Here is a 22,558-nt window from a genome sequence, read left to right as displayed (position 1 = left end):
AACAAAGAAGAGCAGCAGGATCAAGCAAAAGGCAGCAGCAGCAGCAACAGAGGCATCTATAGCAGAAGGAGGAGCCGGCGGAATCACGGGCAGCTTGGTGCTGATACCTCAGCAGATCAACGGACTGCCCGTTTACAACCAACTGGAGGATGGCGGACGATCGGCGGCGGGCACGTACAGCGGACAGTTTGCCTACTTCTATCCGCACGACGGCTCGGCGCCCAGTATGTTTCTGCTGGGCGAGGACTCCTACCTCAATGTAACCGAACAGCAGCAGGAGCAGCACCAGCAGCACCACCACCACCATAATCACCAGTTTGTCTAGGATGTGGAGAAGAAGATGTGGGAAACGGTTCATGCTTGCTGGCCTGGCCGAGCCACTTGGCACATTAGGATTACTGTTGATTCATCATTACTCATATATTCGGTTGGCTACTTTCTTCGTTAACTGTATGATCAGAGGTCTATTTCACTGTTCCTTTTCTATATCTCTAATTGAATGTGTCCGGGGCGACTTGAAAGCCCCTCCACGACACTTGGCACACACGCGCTCCTACTTTAATAATGTAACTATCCCGAGAGTTTGAACCGCAGACTGAACTTCAGCCGCTGTTAGATGTTGAACAGGGACACCACCTAAATCACTGACACACAAAAAGGACGAAAACGATTGCGTATCATCACTAGTTTTGGCTATATGAAAATCCTTTTACACCATATGCACAACATTTACGTTATTTGTGTAACTTTCTTTGCCTACGAAAACTAAATTTTACTTTGTAAAACCTATTGAAAGTCTAACAAAAAAAGAAAAAAAAAAAAATAAAAAAAAGTAACCTAATAATTTAAAGCCAAAATTTAATCTGTTTGCTCGGTCGAAAGTCGTTTTCATCTTTTCCAACATTCATCTTTTTTGTAATAAACCTACCCAAACACTGAAAGCTGTAATGTAATTTTGGATAGCCGACCGACCAAACCCGCATGTCCCCACACACCTATCATTGTATTTTTTAATAAACAAACAGACACACACAAAACCTAAAAAGAAGAAAATGTGAAAAATACGGCATGCATATGTAGCACGTTAATTGCGAATTGACCTTTTTGTATGCCAAGTGCAACAGACGAAGGCGGCGTTTTGGGTTCCAGTCTAGAAATTCCAAGCAACAATCTAATTGCAGGCTGAAATGATATGTAAATATTAGTCAAATTAATATGTGGACGAGGATTCGGAAGCGTAGAGGATTTATATATATATATATATTATGTGTGTCTGGTGTACCAGAAGTTGCTCAATGAAAATCAATCCACAAAGTTAAACGAAATAAATTTTAAAGTAATGTGTAGAACGAAACAATGTGAAATGTGAAATATTTTGTAGAATATTTTCGGTGTGTCCTGACAACAGCAACATATGTTATGTTTTTGAATGATTGATTGAGTGAATTGTTAAAACCAGCTGGTGATAATTTATGAATGATATAGACATGATATAGATATGCTCTAGACAACAAATATTAATAGTTCGAAACGAAACACTTCGCTTCTTCGAAAAACCATCAAGGAACGTTAGATTAATGTGTAATTCTCTTTTTGCAATTGCAACAAAATACCACAAGCGACTAAGGAATATATACTTATATGCAACCATAAATATATATATGTATTTATATCCACAACAAATGAAAGACAAAATGAGTCGAGGATGATGAGTGGATGTGGATGACGATGGATGATGATTAGCTTACGATGTTTCCTCTCCGTGTGCATTCTTTGATAACTTTGAGAATTGTCTACCAACTACACACCTTTTGTATAATGTTAACCTTGAACTTGTGTTTTGAATTTATGTATTAACTTTAGTTTAAACATTGTGACATAATGTACGATGTACGCTGTATGTATGTGTATATATCCAGATTATCTATATGCATATTCGACAAGGTCCAAAGCCAACGTATTCCAATTTGCAATCTGCAAAACATTTTACTTAGTGCAAACTTAAAAACGAGTTAACCTGATACTGAAACTGAAACCGAAACCGAACTCTAACTGAATCAAAATCTAAACCAAAAACAAAAACAGAAAATTAACAAAAAAAAAAAAAAAGAATTAAAACCGGAAGAAGGACGATCTGATATGATCTGATATGTCGGAATTCTTTGGTTTTGCCAGCTGCAATGAAGAGGTTTATTTCATATTTGGGTCCCATAGCTAAATGCCTGGGCTGGGCGGATTGTGTTTTTACATACAATACAATACAATAAAATAAAATAAAATACAATACAATATATAGATATATACACATATATATTACTTAGCTGTATGTTAGTTCGATAAGCCTGTAGAGAAGAGGACATATTTTGAAATATCTCTAGCGTGTAATATTAAATTTATACATCTATAAAGATAAAGATACCAGATACAGATACCAGATATAATTGTAAATTCAAGCAAATCAATCAACAATCCATTGAGATTTGTATATAATATATATACTTAATTACGTATATCTAATTATTATACCAGCACACACATACACCACAAGCAGACGCCACACACACATACACCACACACAAACACACACAAAAAATATATAAATATTACTTACATATTACATTATATATATTAAAGATAATAATAATAATGTATCTATATCTATACCATATACAACAATTACCATACATATTACTTCTGTGCGCTTCTTGCGATCTAAGGAATTTCAATAAAAACAAACAAAAATACCTAAAAAGTATAAAACCGACGAAAAATACAAAAAAATATACAAAAAACAAAAATATAAATCCGTTTGAGCATTTATCACTCTTGGGTCTCGGACATGGAACATGGGACATGGGGGCTGCAGTTCGAGAAGTTCGTTGGCAGATTCGCCATCCATGTCCATAACCAGTTGGCCATTGGAATGGAATAAAATGGTCAACTGTTTGTTTCCTCCTTTCCCATTTTATGGCTAACATCTGCCGATTATGAGCGAGCGGAGCTGGGAGTCCGCCGAAGTGCATCTTGGGAGTGCGACGGGATGGGACGGAACGGGACGGAGCTGGACTCCGTCTGAAGACAGCCTCAACCTCGACAACTTCATCTTCATTTTCATCTGCAGCCGGCTGGCTTTCGCTTCCTCAGCTGGTTTCACTTTTTGTACAATTTAATTCGCATGTGTTTTTGGGGTAATTGTATAAGTTTTCTACCAATTGCACTCGTGTAGCGTCGCTAGCGTCCATGTTATATGACCCGGAGCGGGTCCATGAAGTTGTTGATAAGTGGGAAATATGACAAATACACATTGGCCGCAGATGAATGGATAGCCATGCGGCAGCGACTTTGTTGTCGGAATCTTGTGTATATTGGTGATTTATGCATTTTGATTAACTTGTTAATGGCCCAAAGAGGTTTTCGCGTGCCTGAGAAGATACTAAGCAAGTCGAAAATAAACAACACGTCCATGAGCAGATGAGCCAATGGCTTAAAGACCACTTGCCTAGCTAGAAAAGAATGTCTAGCGAATGATATTAAGCATATTTTGCTAATAGAATTGCTGGCACCCAGAAAGATAAAGCAATGATGTCTCAAAAACACACATTAATAAAGAACTAATTTATTGGGCATTGAAAATCAAGTATACAAGTTAATGTTGTTAAAAATTAAGTATACGCACTGAAGTTATCAAAAATCAAGTATTCGCGCCATCGAATTCGAAGAACTTTCGAAAAGCTTGAGCTTTATAGCAGCCAGCTTTTGTAGGTGTCTATTGAAGCATCGTATCTACATTTATTATACATATTGGTATTATGTAAAACTAGCTTACTGTGTTTTGGGTCTTTATTGACATAATCTTAAATTTGTGTACAAGTAAGTATTATTAAAAATAAATAGATTATAAAATTTATTTGTTTTTCAATTTAAAAGCTATGTTAAGCTTGTATATAATTAATTAATTAATAATAATTAATTAATAATTTTTTTATTTTAGTTTTGTTTGCTGTTACTTGAAAGTATTGCTGGCTTAAATAGTTCAACCAAGTTAATTCCACTTGGTCCCACTGCTCGGCGCAGTCGAAAGTTTAAAGCTGGCCCGAAAGCTTTCGCTAACTTCAGTGTCGAACGCGGATTTCTGACGAGCGGTGGCCGAGAAAGAGAAGAAGAAGTGATTTGAGCCGAGAAACTGAAGCTTGCAACACACCGAAAACACACACACGAACACGGCACACCAACCAACACACACACACTGACCCGAGGAGCTGAAATCGAACGCGGAGAACACTGAGCGAAAAGTGCGAGAGAAGTGATTAAAGCTGCTACCCGGAGTTGGAGTTTGATTCATTGATCGACGAACCGAGTGCGTAAAGCCCGTAAACTTTGGATTGCAAATATACACACACGCATACAGGCGCAGCCAGGCAAGCACACACTCACACGGACACACCGCCACACGCACACACTCTCGCAGAGAGTTACCTGAATAACCGCCGCGCCTACCACCGTCGACCAACTACCGCGTTTTCCTTTATCTCACTCCACTCCACTCCACCGCCTACCACCCACCGCCCCTCGCCCGCTTAACGGTAAACGGAGTATCTGTTTGTGTGTGTGTGCGCAGTATCTGTGAGTGTTTGCCCACGCATCCGCATGTGTGTGTGTGTGAGTGTGTTGTCTTTTAGTGTTTTCGTTTCGAAAAAGTTTTGTGTGCATTTTCCAATAAAAAAAGAAATAATAGTCAGTGAAATAACGAATAGAAAAAAAACGAAGCAGGCAAAAACAAGGTCTCGATTATACAATAAACAGCATTTTGATTTTGTTTCTGTGGCTAGTGAAAAGCGTTCTTTTGTAACGAGAGGGTGAATATAAACACAAATACAGAGGCAATTACGAAGAGACACGCGCACACACTCACAAAATAAGAAACAAAAAAAAAAAGAGTGAAATAACCTTCAGGAGCCGAGCTTGTGCAACTTCCACTTCTCGGCCATGCCACTAATTATTTATGATTTCGGTTTAGTAGCGAGCTCCGTTAAGTTCATTCAGTGACAGGTTTATTCACCAAGAACGCTTACCTCGCCCTCCCCCCATTTTCCGAGCATTTCCCAAGCAATTTTCCCACCCGCTGCCTCCCACCACCTTGTAGTCGAAACGTGCTGCAACATCGGCTGCGAGTGCATTAGAAATTTATGCGAAAATACATAACTAAGCGAGTGGCGAAGCAGCATTTGACCGGAGCCCAAAAACTGGCTTTTCCATGGCTTTTCCTCCTCGCTGGGATTGCCGTGCGCTGAATTTTAAATACATATGACTGCAGTTTCGACGGCTTTCCCGGCTGTCAGCCACTCAAGTCATCCTCGTAGCCAGCTGCATGGCCCACTGGGTATCCGTCGGGGTCACAGCTAATTGCCAGCACAGCCCAATTATCAGGCGATATTGAAATGGCCCGGTGCAGTCGCCGTGGGCCATATAATCGCTCGCTAGTTTAGTCCAAATCCCGCAAACTAGGCTAAGTCGGTCCTAAAATTGCAAATAGGCTGTTAAATATTTACGGCCAGCTATTGAGGCTTTTGCTTAAAAAGCACTGAAAGATATTAGCTAACAACTCCGTTACCAAAATTATGCAATACTGGGGAGCATAAAGTTGTAGAACTTAAACATGATATTTATATATCTTTTAGTTTTTACCATATACTAGACTAATGAAATTCCCACCCCGCATGCTTATACTTTGCCCCACTGTGCGTGCTCGCTTAACAGAAACTGACAATTATTAATAAGCGTTTTAGCATTTGCCGCCGCACAATATATGTGTGCACACACACAAGCACACACAGTTGTGTGTGGAATTTCCCTAATAGAAATGTAATTTCCCCCAAACCCCAAACTGGGAGCTATTGTTCGGCCAGTTGGCCAGCTTATTGGGGTCATTGGAGCTGGCCAGGCACGACAAAAACAACAATCGCTGAATGTGACCATTGTCAGGGCATTTGGTCATTCACTTAATACTCCAACAAACCGGCCATTATATAAATGCATTCGCTGGGCTCTGTCGTCGGATGAAGAAGTTACTGACTGTGCTGCAGATTATAATTATTATTCGGGGACTGCGCGACAATTCGACACAATTTAGTCGAAGATAATGCCGGGAAAATTGCTGCAATTTGCGCTCAACAATGGCCAACGGGAAATTAATCCCGCTGACGTCAGGTGGAACTAGGCCCAGAGTCGCGCCGTCTAATAGCCAATGATTGGGAAGCTATAGCTCGTAGCTGGAGGTTAGGCCTCGCCTATGACGCATCCGACATGAATATGAACAGCAAATATTTGGGCGACGCTGACTGGAAGATACACAAATCGGAAAGCGGACCGCTTCCCGCCTGGCACTGTTTGTTAGCTCTGGGATTGGGATTGGGAACTTGGGACTGGCGCTTGTTCCCCGGGCCAGAGATCAGAAGGCAAAGGGCAATGCCAACAACCTCGGATTGGCGCACACACGGCGTATACTTAATGCATGGCATCTGAATGCTCGGTTTCGGTCCGTGCCAAGCGCAGCCCCGTTGGATTCGTTTGCCCAATCCGGCTACGGTAGCAGGAGATCTCCTCCTGTCCTCCTGTAGTTTTTACGGCAACTGAAGCCAAGTATTCTGTATGTATTTTCGGCTATTTCTGACTTGTTTCTGCCTTGTTTTTTCGCTCGGCAAAGGCTTGGCATGTGGGCGACAATTTCGCATTTATTATGCAACAGTTTGGCGGATTGAGCGTGTAGCGTAAACAAAGTTGCTACCAGCACTTGCTGGCCCAACTTGGAACGCGGCTGGCGTTGGGGGAGTCGCATTTATTCTAGGCTCCTTCGGTGCTCGACTGAAAGGTACCCTGGAGAGTCAGCCATTGAAATGAATTCGAATACTTAGTATATAGCATATATGTGATTAAAGGTATAACCATTCTATTTAATTGCTTTTATCTAACACAATATATAGTTCGTATGTGCTATCCAATCAATAATAATGTCATATGTAACCATGCATATATAGTGGCAAACATACTGCATTTCGATAGTAAACAAGTTGTATAATGCGGATTTTACCTTCTATTGATCTTAAACTGTCGTCTATCCTAAAGGCAATTTGCTTGTCTTCCACGATTATACATATTCCTTATGGCCTTTGCAATTTTCTGCAGTTCTTTCAATACAAAGACAATAACCTTCACAGATTTCCGTATCATTGAACCAGTATATGCGGATGACCCTTGCCCCTGCGATATTTACATTTAAGTTGTTTGCCTCCTCCTGCAACTTTTCACAATTTTCCCCTGTTCCGCCCCCCGGAAAAGCAGGTGGAAAGGTGGGGGCGGGGAAATCATGTCATGCAGCACAGTTGAAATAATGTAATTGACTCGGGCACGCCAACTGGCAAGACAAATCAAGGCGAGGCGAAGGAAAACTTGGGCTGGGAGTCACATGTGCGCCCATTTGGACTTTAGCCAGTGGGTGCTGGATGGATGGTGGGTGGTGTAGGTGGTGTAGTTGGCTTGGCAGTGATAGCTCAAGCCGAATGCAATACGAGGAATAACTGCAAAGCCAGTTATCGGCCAGCACCAAGTCCGCTACTTGCAACCACATGCGGCAGCTTAAAACGAATCTCTTGGCAGCAGACGGGCCAAACAATTCAAAAGTAAAGTGCCAGCCAGCGAAGTCATTGGTTCCGATTTAAAGAGTTGCAAGTGTAAATCTGGAGGAGGTTCGAATTGACTGGAAAAATAATTCAAAAGTACTCCAATGACTTTCAAGTAATCAAGACCGAATTTTAAACGTATTCAGTAACTTAAATCTTGTAATTATTAATTTGATTAATTGTGGCAGTTGTTTGTGCATCACAAGTACATAATTGATCTCTATACGTTCTTGCCACATTAAAACGATTTATCTAATGATGAGCAAGTTAGCACAATGAAACCACCAGGTGATGACTAATTTCGGCCACTATATGTCAACGCCAGTAGCACTTTGTTTATTTGCATTCCACATAAACGAGGTGGGCGAGGGGGTTGGGGGGTCTTCCGGCGTAGCTAATCAAAAGCCAACCGAGCTGAGACGTAATTTACGTATTTTTGTTGGCCATTATACCTTAGAGCAAAAACAACAGAACCGACCATAAGCAAACAAGCTGTAAAATATTTGTCAATTCTGATTGCTGGTTAGACCCGTCGGACTTGTATACAGGGTGCTCCCCCGCCGGAGAACGAATGGAATGAGGAGGGGAGAAAACCTTATGCAACCCCACGATCAACCAACGATCACGTAAGCGCTCCCCATTACTTTCCTTGTCGCTCGGATGGATCATCCATCGGTTGCCCATTTGAATGTGTGGCTAATGACTATTTGCCGGCTGATGCGACAATTGCCATGACGTTATTGTTCCTCCATAGACGGAAGGAACACCCCCAATGCAACTCATCCGGCAATATATCTGCTTTGTTTACCCGCCAACTTATCTGTTTTAAGATTCTCCGCCGTTTGATGGTGTGGGTTTAAGATGCCAATTTAGATTGGACAGCTGCTTCTCAATCTGGGGTTTCTTTTTTGGGGTATAATAGTTTCGTGAAGCATTTTGCAATGCAATGATGTATCTTTCTCGATAACACAGCGTATATACAGAAAGTATCTACAACTTCTTAAAAGTATCTCACTGAAATAGTGAGCTGCTTGGAATATTGCACATTTCCCATTAACTAAGTAAGGAAAGAGTATTTGTTTTAAGAATTTATTTTATGTAGAATATAAATATTACTAGCCTTGTCTATTACTATTGCTCCCCACAAAGTGTGTCCCAAATTTTCGTGCGACGTTGAGTGAGCTCAGTATTTATTTCTAGAATGACCGTCATATCGTCCAGATAACAGATATTCCCTTCAAATCCACTATATTTACTCAAGTGCTAGTGGCTGTGGAAAGTTTTGCATTGTGCGACGACGATAGCCGCACTCGACACACAAAGACAATAGCCGCGATCTGGGCGGCACTATATATAAATATATATATATAGTGGCTCGATTCCGAAAGTGCCAATTTGGGTCACATTTTGAGATGGGTCCTCGTCCGCCGAGCTGCTCTGTTCACCTGGGATGAAAAGGGCAAAGGTCGACGGGCTCAACTGGTGGGCAGTGGGTCCGCACCTGGAGCGTTTTGATATGGCAATTAAGAGCGCAGCTGCATTTTGCATTCGCCAGCGTTTTAGTAGCTGCTCTTGTTTTTGCTGTTGCTTTCACCATTCACTTGGCTCGTGACGCACATGCAGCAGGTGAGAAATAGTGGGAGGTGGGTGTGTGGGGGGGACTTTCGCTGCAGTCGGCCTTGCATTACGACATTCTTTAGTCGGAGATGGGTACTATCATAAAATATGGCCAAAAAACAGGCAGAATAGCATTGAAATGCATAGCATAAATAGCTTATTTAAATATTGCTCGACTAATTTAGTGATATTTAATATCAACAGAGATCAAGCTTGAATAGCTTCTCACTTTAAAAAAGTTATTAGACTTGTGGCACTACTGCAGCCCTATCTCGCACCCTCAACACAAAACATTTTCAGCTTTTCCAGCTTTTTGTGTTTACCCGCGAATTAAGATCTTCCGTCTACGTGATGACAACTAACAATGACAATTAGAATGCAAATATTTATAGATTTCATTCGGTGCCCGTTGTAGTCGGCGATTTGGGCGAATGCGAGGTGTCGCTCCGCACCATTGGTGGGTGATTCATCGGAGCGGAGTTCTGGGCACCCAGATAGCTTTGTGAACACCAAACCCACGCACACAAGCCGAAACTGGCTAAAGCCGGACAACGAGTTGATTGTAAACAAATTCACCGACCGAAATGGGAACGGCGGAGAACAGGTTATCTTGGGTACAACTAAATTTAGCCAGTTGAAGACTGATTGATGTTGAGCCTGAAACTAACTACAGCTTTTGGTTTCTTCGTTACAGAGCAATGCGTCTCGACACGAACTCAAATGTGGACTTCAAAGCATTCGAATCCAGTTCAAGCTCATGTGTAAGTAGTGCCAAGCAAACGCCTTCAACAGCAGCTCTCACAATTCCCACCTTTAGCCTGTCAAATTGGATAACCTGGCCACCTGGGGGGGCTCACAGAAAACAGACACACGGCTGCCGATCACGGACTACTCCAACCTGGGCGGACCCCGGCACAATCGCAGTCCATTTCCACTCTGCAAAGATGTCAACAATCGCTTCGTAATCTGGTTAGTACCAAACAAAATTATAGAAGACTAAGCTCTAAAAAATTATTTTGAATTATCATGATGAAACAAAACGCATTTAATTAAATGGCTTTAACTGCCACAAGATACCTTTTAAAATTCGAATTACATATATGACTAAGTTGTGTAAACATAAACTAAACTTGGTGTGATACAGATTATATTGCTTTGTGTTAGATTGTAAAGAAGTTAGAATGTAGATTAGTTACTTGTCAATAATAAAGTTGTATGCATATGGAGGTAACCAAATTAGTAATACCTTTTCGATCATGTTGAATGCATTACAATGCTATGTCAGAGATCTCCTTTAACCTTTTTTCTTAATCTATCAGGGATGGGGACATGACCACTCTGGAGGTGGACGCCATCACAAACACCAGCGATGAGACTCTGACTGAAAGCAATAGCATATCGGAGCGCATCTTCGCAGTGGCTGGTAACCAGCTGCGCGAGGAGGTGAGCACCACGGTTAAGGGTAAGTTGGGTCTGAAAGAGTGCAATACCATATAATATCTGATATATCTGCCACTTAGAATGCCGCACTGGGGATGTGCGCATCACGCGTGGATACAATCTGCCCGCCAAGTACGTGCTGCATACAGTGGCACCTGCCTACAGGGAAAAGTTCAAGACGGCCGCCGAAAATACGCTGCACTGCTGCTACAGGTAAGTCCGATGTTTTGGGAACTTTCTACTCACTAAGTAGTTCTATTTTGATAATTGAGTTAAAAAGAGATCATTAATACTTTTCCAAAGAATATTGATTGGTAGTGTAAAAGCTGTATTATAGTATTGTATTGTATTTTATTATAAATAACCTTCAGTTGTAATTAAATATGTTGTTCCTCCTTTACAGAAATGTCCTGTGCAAGGCGAAGGAACTGAACCTGCACACCATCGCCCTGTGCAACATCAGTGCCCACCAGAAAAGCTTTCCCGCGGACGTGGCAGCCCACATTGCCCTGCGTTAGTACCAAATGAAATACATTCACTACCTATATCTCCGAACTGACTAAAATCTATTAACCCAATGTGCAGGTACCATTCGTCGCTATCTGGACAAGTGCACCCTGCAGGTTGTGATATTGTGCGTGGGCAGCAGCGAGCGCGGCACCTACGAGGTCCTGGCCCCACTGTACTTCCCCAGGGATCAGCTGGAGGAGCGCAGTGCCCTGTGGCAGCTGCCCAAGGACATTGGCGGCGAGTTCGGGGAGCCGCAACATCCGGATCCCGATCGCCAGATACGCATCATCCGCAATCCGCAGCACAGTGTCCACATGCGTCATCGTTTAGGTGAGTAACGAAGCACCATATACAAGCAACTTGGCCTTTTATCCTAGAAGTCGGATATATATATATTTTATATATTTTTTTATAAAACTGAGTATATGCAATGAGCAGAGTGTATTACCCAGCGAAATGATAGTGTATCTTGTCGTGAAGATCATTTTTATGGGCATAGCACATAGCACATATCACATTCCTGATTGTAGCTGTGCGATTGTGGCTTTCGTCACTGCTTTCTCACTGGCGGCTTATCAATCGGCTGTCGATGATAAAGACGGCTATCAACATGGCAATGATTGTACATGCGGTATATACAGTTCCTTTGTTGCCTGTCGATAAGATAGGAACACAGCAGTGGCACAAGTGAATAACGCATGAAACACCAGCGCAATATAAGAGAAATTCGCTATTGTCTGCAATGTTGACTGGCCTTTCGACTTCTATGGCTTCAGTTACGCTGCAAAGTCGGTCGAGTGCGGGTCACTTGGCAGTAGTTGCATTCGATTGGTCGCGCGAAAGTCACAAGTTTTCGGTATTTGGGCCATCCTATCCACAACAACGAACCAATTATACCAACTAACGTGTTTGTAAGTGCTTGCCACACAGAAACTTACCAGGCTTACTCTAAATATGTGTCATAAATTCAGTCAAGAGTAAAATGTATCTTTGCCAACTTAGTTACTGTGCTAGCTGACAGAAAGCTGAGTGCTAAGAATAGGAAGAAATTTCGTTGCATACTTTCGGGATAAATTTCTGTTTGCGAAAGTGTAAAATCGCTTGTAGCTACAAGTAAAATATTTAAGGGAAAGAATACGCAAATTAATAATTGTTTAAGTTTACTGTGACAACTATCGTTTCGAACCAATCTCTTTAATTAGATTTGACCTTGGTACTTGTATTTTCCTTAACTAAACGTAAAAAATATAATTGTAATATAATTTATTGTCTGATTCAATTTCTATTATCTTAAACTAGTTATGTTGTTTGTTGTTAATGTTTCAAATAAACAATTGACAATCGTTACAAAAATCAGTTTATTGCATATTTTTGACTGACAGTTTATTGCATATTTTTGACTGACTGTAAAGATAAAAACGGAAACGTAACACACTTTTCAGATTTTGTTTACGATAACAATTAGTTCCAATCAAAATGGTGGATTGAGTTACTTTTAAAGTAAAATACAATTATTTATATAGTAAAATGCGTAATCAGATCTTACCTAATAACTCCTATAGAACCCACAAAATCTTGATTAGTTAATCTTCGACTACATCGTCTTATTTGAACATGTAAGCGAAAGCTAATAACATTTTGCATTCGTCTTACGTTGACTTATCATCAAAAGTTAGTTAACTTGCTCTGGCCGCGCTTATCACGATTAGTGTCACTCAAGTGTTTTGGCCTGGCCAAGTTCCGTTCTGGGCCTTAATCATGTCGTCGCAGTCGTGTTATCAGTCTTATCAGTTATCCGCCGAGAGCGATGCAAAGCGAGCGCTGAAGTGCGAGTGAGGGGCGAGTGGAAGGGGGGTGAGCAGAGGGCAGCATCCAGTTTTGCTCAACGCTCGTGCGTTTATCCGCTCCGCTGCTGTGCCGCCTCAACCGCCCGGAGCTGGCATTCAGTTCGACTCACATTCCGCAGCGCTGAAGTTCGCAGATTACAGAAAGCGTTTGCTCTGCGGGCATAATCCAAATCCAAATCGAAGCCGAAATCCAGCGCAGAATGATAAACAACTCGTTTGAGTTCTCGTGTAAAGATCAAAAGTCCAAACGCCCCCAAAAAAATACAAAGAAAAATTGTTGAAAGATCACGAGTTGCAAGTTACCAGTTTCAGTTCGATAAAGATAGTGTACAATTTTCAAAAATATTTCATATCTCAACTCTTGAAAAAATCACAATATGATATATGTGATTAAATGCTCTTATATTTTAAGAATCTATATATATTAGTTGCATATATTTTAAGCTAAATAGTTTATTTACAAGAACTTCAAACTGATTTCGTTATATTAAAACCCATTTACCATCATTTATCTCCCTCAGCCGACGACGATTCAGACGTGAGTCCACACGACATGGAGGGCAATAGCTCGGATCTGGAGTGCGGAGCTCGGGATATGAACGGTCTCAGCCTGAACTCGTACAGCAGCGGATTGCAGGCTCAGCTTCAGGTGAGTTGCAATTTAAGCATCCGAGCTGAAGTTGATTTGCTAACTCATTGATGCAATTGATACCCAATGCCCACAACAGCGTGATCTGGATCGGCAGCATCTGCTCAGCGATCGACCACGCACCGGAGTTTACGAGAATGTCATTTCCGAGGGAGTCGAGGGCATTGAGCACCAGGAAAGGTAAGCTATTCTGGTTACTACTTGATATTAGATACAATAAGTTTAGATAGATCGTTTTATTGTTAATTTACCCGATTTAAAGGTCGAGATTAGCTGAATAATAGGTCATTACACAGCATACACCCCATAATATGATATTATATTATTTTTGGCAATTATCGCTTTTAGATGTTAGCATAGAAAATTCTGATTAGTCATCTTCCCATTAGCATTTAATCGAGAAAGTAAACATTAATAGAAGTGAAATGTTTTGAATGCCTTTAATGAGTGAATCATTTCAATTTTGTAAACAACTTTTTCTGTACCACAATCATTGTGTAATTTTGGGTAAATAAAATCAAATGTAGGTTAAAAGCGAAGATTCGGATTAAGCAGAAGTACGTTAAGTGGAGTTCAGACTTGCAGATCCCATGATTAGATAACTATATACCTATGTATTTCATTTCGAGCTTAACTAGTTTATCACTTGATCGCTTATGATACCATATGACGCAGTGCGTCACCTAATTTCCTGGAGTGTGGGGAATCTGCAGCTAATAAAGCGGCCGGAAAAGCACGCACTAGTAGAGGTTGGCCCTCCTGCTCCTGCTCCTCCAATAAACACCTCGTCAGCGAGCCCTTCCTTCGGCGTTTTTATTACAGGAGCATGCCGGAAATATCTTAACCGTCTGGCAAATGCCTTTCCTCTATGTAAATTCCGCCGCTTGACGAAATTTTAGAGGTCCCTGGCACGCAACCCGGTAGCTCGGCTCGGTTTCTGGCTAAAATTGAATTTAGTGATGAGGGGGAGAGCGGAAAGTGCTTGCCCATCGTCCTCCACAATGCTAATTGGACTGGCCAAGTGTTCGGTGACCTTCTTCATTTGTGACGCCAACTATGACGTAGGAATATTGAGCAGAGTGGCGTCATAGTTTGCGTGAAATCTTCACAACCCCAGCAAATGAATATTTACAGCTCTGTGGTGGGTCTAAAAAAAGAGTTCACTATTTTTCAGTTAGCAGGAGCTACACTTGAAAAAACTGTAACACATTTCTACATAAATCAGGCTATAAATTTAATTATCCTTCAAATTCGTATGGGATATACCTCAAAGATACTCTTATCGCCTGAAAAATATTTGTTTTGCCGTTTTATTCGTGGACAAAGATTAGAGGTAAACATTTATGAATATTTATAAATGCTCTTATTAGCGGAGATAATTTGTGTTCAGTTGGAACTAAGTCTGTCAAACAGAAGATAACATCTTAGGGTTGCACTACTCGTATTATAATAAATACGGATAAAAATCGAAGAAGTTATAGATCAATATAGAAATATATATGGGAAAAAATGAAAATGTCATAAAATTGATGTAAATGTTAATCATTTAGATAGCGTTAACTTGATGCATACTTGTTCCAAATATTGGCGACTACCCTAATTAAAACAATTCAAGTGACAGCTCGACCGAGGTGGATATCTGGTGAATCCGCTGGTAACCGGATCGGCCGGTGGCTATATAATCAGAATATCGAACCGTTGCAGTTCATTGAATGAAACCGCACAAATGCCCGCACACATTTTGTAGACATTTAAGTGCAACATCTCCCAGGCATCTTAATTTATTCAACCGATTTCATGGGAGCCGTTTGTTTGTACATGCATATGCATGTGTATTCAGTGCTTCCTGGACCAGTTTTCCACTGTCACTCGCCGCCTGTTTTGTGTGTGCGTGCGAGGGGAATGCACCCCACTGTGCAGGCGCCTCTTCTCGATTAAATTCAGTCTGAGGTCATCGAGGCACATGCAGAAAACATGATTTCGATTTATTATTACTTTCCTACAACTAATTAGTTTATAAGAGCACTGTTATTCAGTTATGGGGTATCTAATTATTGACTGTTATTTTTTTTTATTCGTAGTTAAGTTTTTAATTACATTCTGAGGTCATCTAGTCTCGCTTAAACGTAAATATGAATATTTGAAAATAGATAGGAAGCATGCATAGATGAGATTTGAATTTGTAAGCCTTCTTAGCAATATGTTGGTATTGAATTATACCGCTATTATTGCTTTCTTTAATCTCCAACATTTGATTTAAATCTGAGCTGGATTCAAATTGCGTTTTTTTATAATATCCAGTGCAAAGGTTTGTTTTTAAATAATTAAGCACCTTATGCTTGATTTGAATTCTTCTTCTGAGTAATGATTCCATAAATCGTACAAATTGAAATCGTTTTGATCTTATTATTTTCAAAATGTACACTTGTACATTTGTTTACGCACATTCATGAGTCAAGAGTAATGTTGTTTATGCCAACCATCCATTCTGATGGAAATGTTGCACATTGCACGCATACGCCCGTACTTCCCACTGAATGTGCTAGTATGGGTGAGTGGTGGGCGGTGGGTTGTGGAACAGAAATAGCATTCGTGTGTTCGTTTTTTGCGCATTTAGCTGCCAACTGACAACGCAAACATTTGAACTGATTTCATTTTTGGACAGTTTTGTTTTAGCCCGACTGACATTAGTGCAAATAAAGCCGCTAACATGATGTCCTTGGGTTGTTGTTGTTGCTGCAGCCCTGCCTCTAACGGTACTCGCTCTTCTGGGCATTGGTGTTGTAACTGATTGCCATTGGAGAGGCGAAAAGGGCGCACGCTCCAAAAATGAGAGAGTGACCCCATACTCTCTCCCGAGCAACGTACACTGGCAGAAAAAGCCAGCTTGATACCAAATGCGCAGGTCAAACTAGGCAACTCATTTGCCTTTTGATTGTGTGGGATCAATTTATATAAGATAAATTAACTTTACTTTCAATACAAACACAATTACCTCTAATATATTCAGTGTTAATGATATTCATGAGCTTACATTGAGGTTCATTTGGACTTGAATTGTAATGCAATCTCGATTAAAATACTTTTTTAAAGTAATACGATTTAGCAGATCGTAACAGCTTTTCTTTCTATGCAGCATCATCGCGTGGGAGAGAACGGGAGCAAGAGTGTAAGCTCTTTTGCGGCGACGTCGCCACTGCGTCTCTCTCTCTCTCCACCGCTACCTTTCCCTCGCTCCTTCGCGGCTGCTGGGGCGGCGAAAAAGATTCAAGAGCAGCCGCACTCGCCGCCAACTCGCTCATTCGAAAAGCTCCACTCGCGGCGAACGGACGTGCATTGAGATATATATCCGTTAGGGCGCCAATTCCATATAGGAATCGGTGATAAATCCATAAAATCGCATCGAGCTAAAAGCTGAAAGTATAAGGGAAAAACTATTTCTATTTTCGAATTTCCACGAGCCGCTTCCGTACAACGCAAAAGTCTGGCTACTACGCTGCCCGCACATACGTATTATTTAACGGAGAAAAATACCCTGAACTATTAATAAGTATTTGGCAAAAGGAAAAAAAAACAGTTAGTTTGACGTCAATTGAATGCTCTAAATCGGTTCGAAATCAGCAGCGAGCAAATCAAAACGTACAGTTAACCGTTGAAAAAAAAAACCTAATTTCTATTTTGACTTAAAATCGATATACCGTAATTGTGCGCGAGAGGCGAACGACGAACTCAAAGGGAACAGCAAGTAGTGCCACCCACCAGCGAAACCAGCAACAACTACAACCCATCCGAAACTGAGTAAACTATGACAATGCTAGAAGGCATGACGTCGATTGACCTGGGCTCCAGTCCCATGCAAGAAACCACGGGCGACATGAACGACGTCCTCCCCGATGAGCTCATGGAGTCGCCGGAGGAAAGGTAAGGGCCTCGCCAGTCGGTGTGGTGCGATGTGTCAGTCACGGAATCCGACGGCCAATCAACGCCCCTACTACGCCTCCTAGCTGTAAACAATTGCTCCTTGGCAAGAGTTTAATGACGTCAGCGATGGGTGGGAGTGCAATACAGCCTAACTGCTCCAGTTCGATTCAATAACTATCAGATACATAAAGCTGGGAGCCACTTACGCAGTTATGACTACTTACTATAAGATATTCTACATCGCAATACAAAATGTTTCGATCAAAATTAGTCATTTAATGGGTAGAGGAGCCTTACTATGTGGAATTAGGAGCTAGATAGTTCAAAATCTAATGGAAAGGAGTAGGAAATTAATAGATTTTATAAAAAGAAGCCTTACTCTGTGCTTATCAGGTTCTGTACTGATATGAACATTTAATAGAGTTTTTCAGTTGAATACGTTCATGTTCCACCATTGCACTATTCACAGTTAATTAAGTACAGCTGAACTCTTCCCTCCCCAGTTGCCACAAAGTCTATTTTTAGACTCGTGCATCCTTTGGTTTGCCGTGCAGCTTGGCCCTGACTGTGCACCACCCACCCATGCAACCTTCACCCGTTCATCCGTTCACCCACCGCAAGTGAACCTAAACAAAACCATAGAACCTTTCGGCCTTGTTTCTCCGTACGTGCCAGCGAATAATAACATGCAATGTGTGTGATGGCAGGAAATGTAATCTAATAATAATGTTATTACTTTTCTGCGGCACTGACTTGTTAAAGTGTGAGATTTATTCTGCGGATTAGCATTGCGCTTTAATATTCATTGTATATTTCGCACGATAATCACATTCAGGGGGCACCACCCGCCAAATCTACCTGCATCCGCATCCGCAGCTGTATCTGTATCTGTATCTTTAGCTGGGCAAACAGCAATTATGAGATTGTGATCGAGATTGAGTTGGTTAGCACTGCGTCACAATGCGTCACATTTGGGCACTATCTGGCCCATTATCTGGCCATCTCTCCGCAGTCGTAAACGGCTTATCGGTTGCTGCTACCGGAGTCACAGCCACTAAGTCAGCTGAAATTGACTCATATTAGTCCGCATTTGGCGGAGGCTGAGGCATTCAATTAGCCAGTTTGAAAGTTTGTATTTCGGCGTGTGGCGTCGAAAGCTGTTAATCATCTTAGCACAACTTTTTCACACCTTTGAGTACGCGATATAAGTCGATACGATATATATATAAGTCGATTCTCTGTCGAATGACTCATACTCATAGTAAAGTGCACACTCATTCACCGGCCAATTGAATGCACATCAAATTCGGAACTTAATTTGGATGACCTATTTTCCCTGCCCATTCCCATTCTAATTTCGTACTTTTATCTGGCAAATATTGGCCGGAATTTAGCAACTAAGTTAACAAAAGCAAACCAGCTAAGCATGAGTATATCACGCCTTTCGCATTAATAATTCACCAGGCGGATAAACATGATGTTCAGCGGCTTTGTTTTTAGCGAAATGAATTCCAAGCAGTCGGCCAAGGCGACTCCACAATAGCTTCAATACATCTATATGCTTATATGGCCTGGAATTGCGTGACGCCACATAATAATCGATCGAACTCCCCTCGCCAAGCAATCCAATCAATGTGGGCTACACATAATCGTTATATGTCTAGTACTTGAAAAGTCAGAGGCCGGAGAGTAAACAAAATGAAAGCAATCTTAAGTAGAACCAGTCGTGCGTGTAATCCATTTTGCAAGCGATCTTAGAATGTAAGGTATATCTATAAACACAAAAATAAAATATTTATATATGTAATCCATTTTGCAATCGATCTTAGAATGTAAGGTATATCTATAAACACAAAAATAAAATATTTATATATGTACATATATATACTTATTTGTGTACATGTGTACATAGGTTATTTTAAACATCTAACAGAATTAGCAGCAGATTAGTTTCATAGGACCTACTACTATAAATCTGTATGGGATTAACCGCTGAGTTTTGTTTTCTTGCAGATACGAGCGCCTCCTGCGTCGCGCCCAAGTCGAGGATTTGACGGAGGTGTCCGGCATCGGCTGCCTTTACCAGAGCGGCGTGGACCGCCTGGGTCGGCCTGTGATTGTGTTCTGCGGCAAATGGTTCCCCGCCCAGAACATTGACCTGGAAAAGGTAAGAGCACTTTAAAGCAGCTATCCACATTGACAAATACTAATCCTACTTGCACTGCAGGCCTTGCTATATCTGATTAAGCTACTGGATCCCATCGTTAAAGGAGACTATGTCATCTCGTACTTCCACACGCTGACATCCACGAACAACTATCCATCGCTGCACTGGCTGCGTGAGGTCTACAGTGTGTTGCCTTACAAGTGAGTTCCGATCTCAACACCTGATGAAAAAGCACATTTTGCTAAGTTCTGCTTTTATTTGGATAGGTACAAGAAGAACCTGAAGGCCTTCTATATTGTGCACCCCACTTTCTGGACTAAGATGATGACCTGGTGGTTCACCACGTTCATGGCGCCGGCCATCAAGGCCAAGGTGCACTCGCTTCCGGGTGTGGAGCACCTGTACTCGGTCATCACCAAGGATCAGCTGGAAATTCCCGCCTACATCACCGAGTACGACATGGCGGTAAGTCGGATTGAACATGGTTTCCATACGATTTGTAAACGATTTAAATATGCGTTTTTGAACCTCCTTACAGACCAATGGCCTGCATTACTTCAATCCTGTGCCGACTGCCTCGTAGATGGCGGCCATCGTTGCTGTCTAGGACAGCTGGCAGCCACCATAGCATATACATACATATATATAGTTACACAGATACATTTGTGAAGTTTTTATAGATTTTATAGAACGTATTTTATTTTCGTGATAAGTAATATTTGTTTACTTGCGCATAACTTTCGATGTTGTCGTTTATCGATTGACTTGCCGCAAGTTTTGTTGAACATTGTGTAGCATACTTTTATGGGAGTGGCCGAGTCGCCCCGCCCGCCCGCTCGGTAGCCCAAAAACCAATTAGCTAAAAGATAAATCGGCAGCCCCAAAAAACCAGATAATTGTGTGAAACATTCTTATGAATTGCATGGAAATTAGTTGATTAGTTGGCATCGGCAGAACAAACCTTGTTATTTCGCTATAAATAGTTGAAAAGTTGAGATATTCGGTAGGAAATCGATGGGGTGGATTCGATGAGGAGGACTCGTCGTTAGTGGGATTAGGATACGAGGAGAAACCAAAAACGTTAGCAATGCTGAAGAAAATAAAATTTGATTAGAGACCCTGCATGTACGGATATACACAAGATTATTCTAAATATGAAATTGATAAATTGTACTTGATACTTGATTACGGAAGGGAGACGTATATATGAATAAGTATACATATTGTTAGTTATCTTTGCAATTACAAATTGTATTATTAATGTATTAATACTAGAGCTAACGCGTATGCAGTTTGATCCCCCGATATACATACATATACACACACATACGTACTAAAATTCAATTGTATTTATACATAACTATATACTAAATATACACAACTAATAAATTAAACCAATCGAAACCAAACCAACCACGGATGCGAACTCGACTCGCAGAGAAGCATATATTTTGAAGCTCTGAGATGCTGAGCAACTGAGAAGTGCAGGAACAGCAGGAGCCTGCAGAACCTTTTGTAGATACTTACTAGAGCTCACCGTAAGGCCCTCCCAACAATCGAAACACCAATAAAGAACCTAACGAATAACAAGTAATGAAAACTGAATACTGAATACTGAATACTGTATACTGTATACTGTATACTGTATACTGTATACTGTATACTGAATACTGAATACTGATACTGTTCAACTTTGATATGATATGTTTAGGCGCAGGAGAATTTCCAACTCGAGACACGTCCCTTTATCTTCCATGCACCGTTTGCGCTCAAAGAAAAAAGAAAGCCCCAGAATCAAAGCCAATAGCACGCCACTGCTATACGTACATATATATTTGTAATTGTGAGATAGGTATTGTAATTAGTCGATTCAATTATGGCGCACTCGCTGGCAGTAATCAGAAAGCAGAGCCACTCAAACTCAAACACACACTTACAACACTGCGCACCACCAGTTGAAGAGCCAAAAGACAGCCACAGCCAACACCAGCAGTTGATTTAGCAACTACGCAATTACATGCAAAGTAAAATGCACTCAGGGATTGATTTAAAACTAAAAACCAAACGAAACGAATACCCAAAAGCAAAAACCAAAAATTAAGAACGATATGAAATTTAGATAAACGACAAATGCGCTTTCCACGAACCACAATCGGCAGCCTGGCTAGTACCTAAAATGAGAAATTAAGTAGAGTTATAGCGAAACACCAAAGTGAGATAGTTTTTGGACATAGGCTCTTATAGGCACCTGCGTATGTACATACATATGTCGTAGGCAGTTCGTCCGACAATTATGCCAATTACGTAATTTGTATTGCCTCACCAGCTGAATTTAGGAAAATTAACCAGAGTGTGCTATGGGGTTCACCTAAGTTCCCTGCCAGCTCTAACAATAATCAGAATCATACTATAGTGTACTCAAACGTTACGCTTGCATGAGAACCACCTTACAGGAGTACAACAATCGGGATTCGCCTAGATAGAAATGGTGGCCCATCCTATGGCTTACTCAACTGTTATTGAAAATTCAAAAACCAAATATTACTCTAGAGAGTCCCAAGTCGAGGAGAATCCAAGTTATGCCAAGTGTTCCTTTCTAAAAAGTATATATTTAGACGAATACTTTTCGTAATATTTGAATATTTGTAGTTAATTCTTAAAGCCAACCCACAAGTACTTAACTAGTAATCTCATTGAATCTTAATATTTCCCCCAACTTTCCCTTCTAATA

General features: G+C 41.0%; 1 protein-coding gene and 1 long non-coding RNA gene across 5 annotated transcripts; one reads left to right on the top strand and one right to left on the bottom strand.

The window, feature by feature from the left end:
• The first annotated feature begins 4,075 nt into the window (after window positions 1-4,075).
• On the top strand, window positions 4,076-21,240 carry LOC6608050 (protein GDAP2 homolog). 4 transcript variants are annotated; one of them, XM_002032762.2, is made up of 13 exons: window positions 4,076-4,357; window positions 9,988-10,054; window positions 10,111-10,262; window positions 10,613-10,755; window positions 10,814-10,946; window positions 11,137-11,246; window positions 11,319-11,573; window positions 13,612-13,739; window positions 13,819-13,919; window positions 19,674-19,827; window positions 19,888-20,027; window positions 20,094-20,292; window positions 20,366-21,240. In XM_002032762.2, the coding sequence occupies exons 2-13, from the start codon at window positions 9,992-9,994 to the stop codon at window positions 20,408-20,410; spliced, it is 1,623 nt and encodes a 540-aa protein (XP_002032798.1). In that variant the 5' UTR covers window positions 4,076-4,357; window positions 9,988-9,991; the 3' UTR covers window positions 20,411-21,240. The 4 variants fall into 4 exon arrangements, with proteins under 4 accessions (XP_002032798.1, XP_032570218.1, XP_032570217.1 ...); XM_032714327.1 differs by lacking the exons at window positions 4,076-4,357; window positions 9,988-10,054; window positions 10,111-10,262; ... (2 more) ...; window positions 11,137-11,246; window positions 11,319-11,573 and adding an exon at window positions 12,050-12,154 and having other exon boundaries at window positions 20,366-21,236; XM_032714326.1 differs by lacking the exons at window positions 4,076-4,357; window positions 9,988-10,054; window positions 10,111-10,262; ... (2 more) ...; window positions 11,137-11,246; window positions 11,319-11,573 and adding an exon at window positions 13,235-13,318 and having other exon boundaries at window positions 20,366-21,236.
• Window positions 12,578-13,651, bottom strand: LOC116800304. Its single transcript, XR_004361229.1, has 2 exons — window positions 13,593-13,651; window positions 12,578-13,313 (listed from the first exon to the last, which is right to left on the bottom strand). It is a non-coding gene; the product is annotated as an uncharacterized LOC116800304 (long non-coding RNA).
• Window positions 21,241-22,558: the final 1,318 nt, after the last annotated feature.

The sequence above is a fragment of the Drosophila sechellia genome, chromosome 2R (assembly GCF_004382195.2).
Source record: "Drosophila sechellia strain sech25 chromosome 2R, ASM438219v1, whole genome shotgun sequence".
Classification (NCBI taxonomy): domain Eukaryota; kingdom Metazoa; phylum Arthropoda; class Insecta; order Diptera; family Drosophilidae; genus Drosophila; species Drosophila sechellia.
The sequence above is the reverse complement of the archived record's forward strand: the minus strand, read 5'-3'. Positions and strand labels throughout refer to the sequence as shown.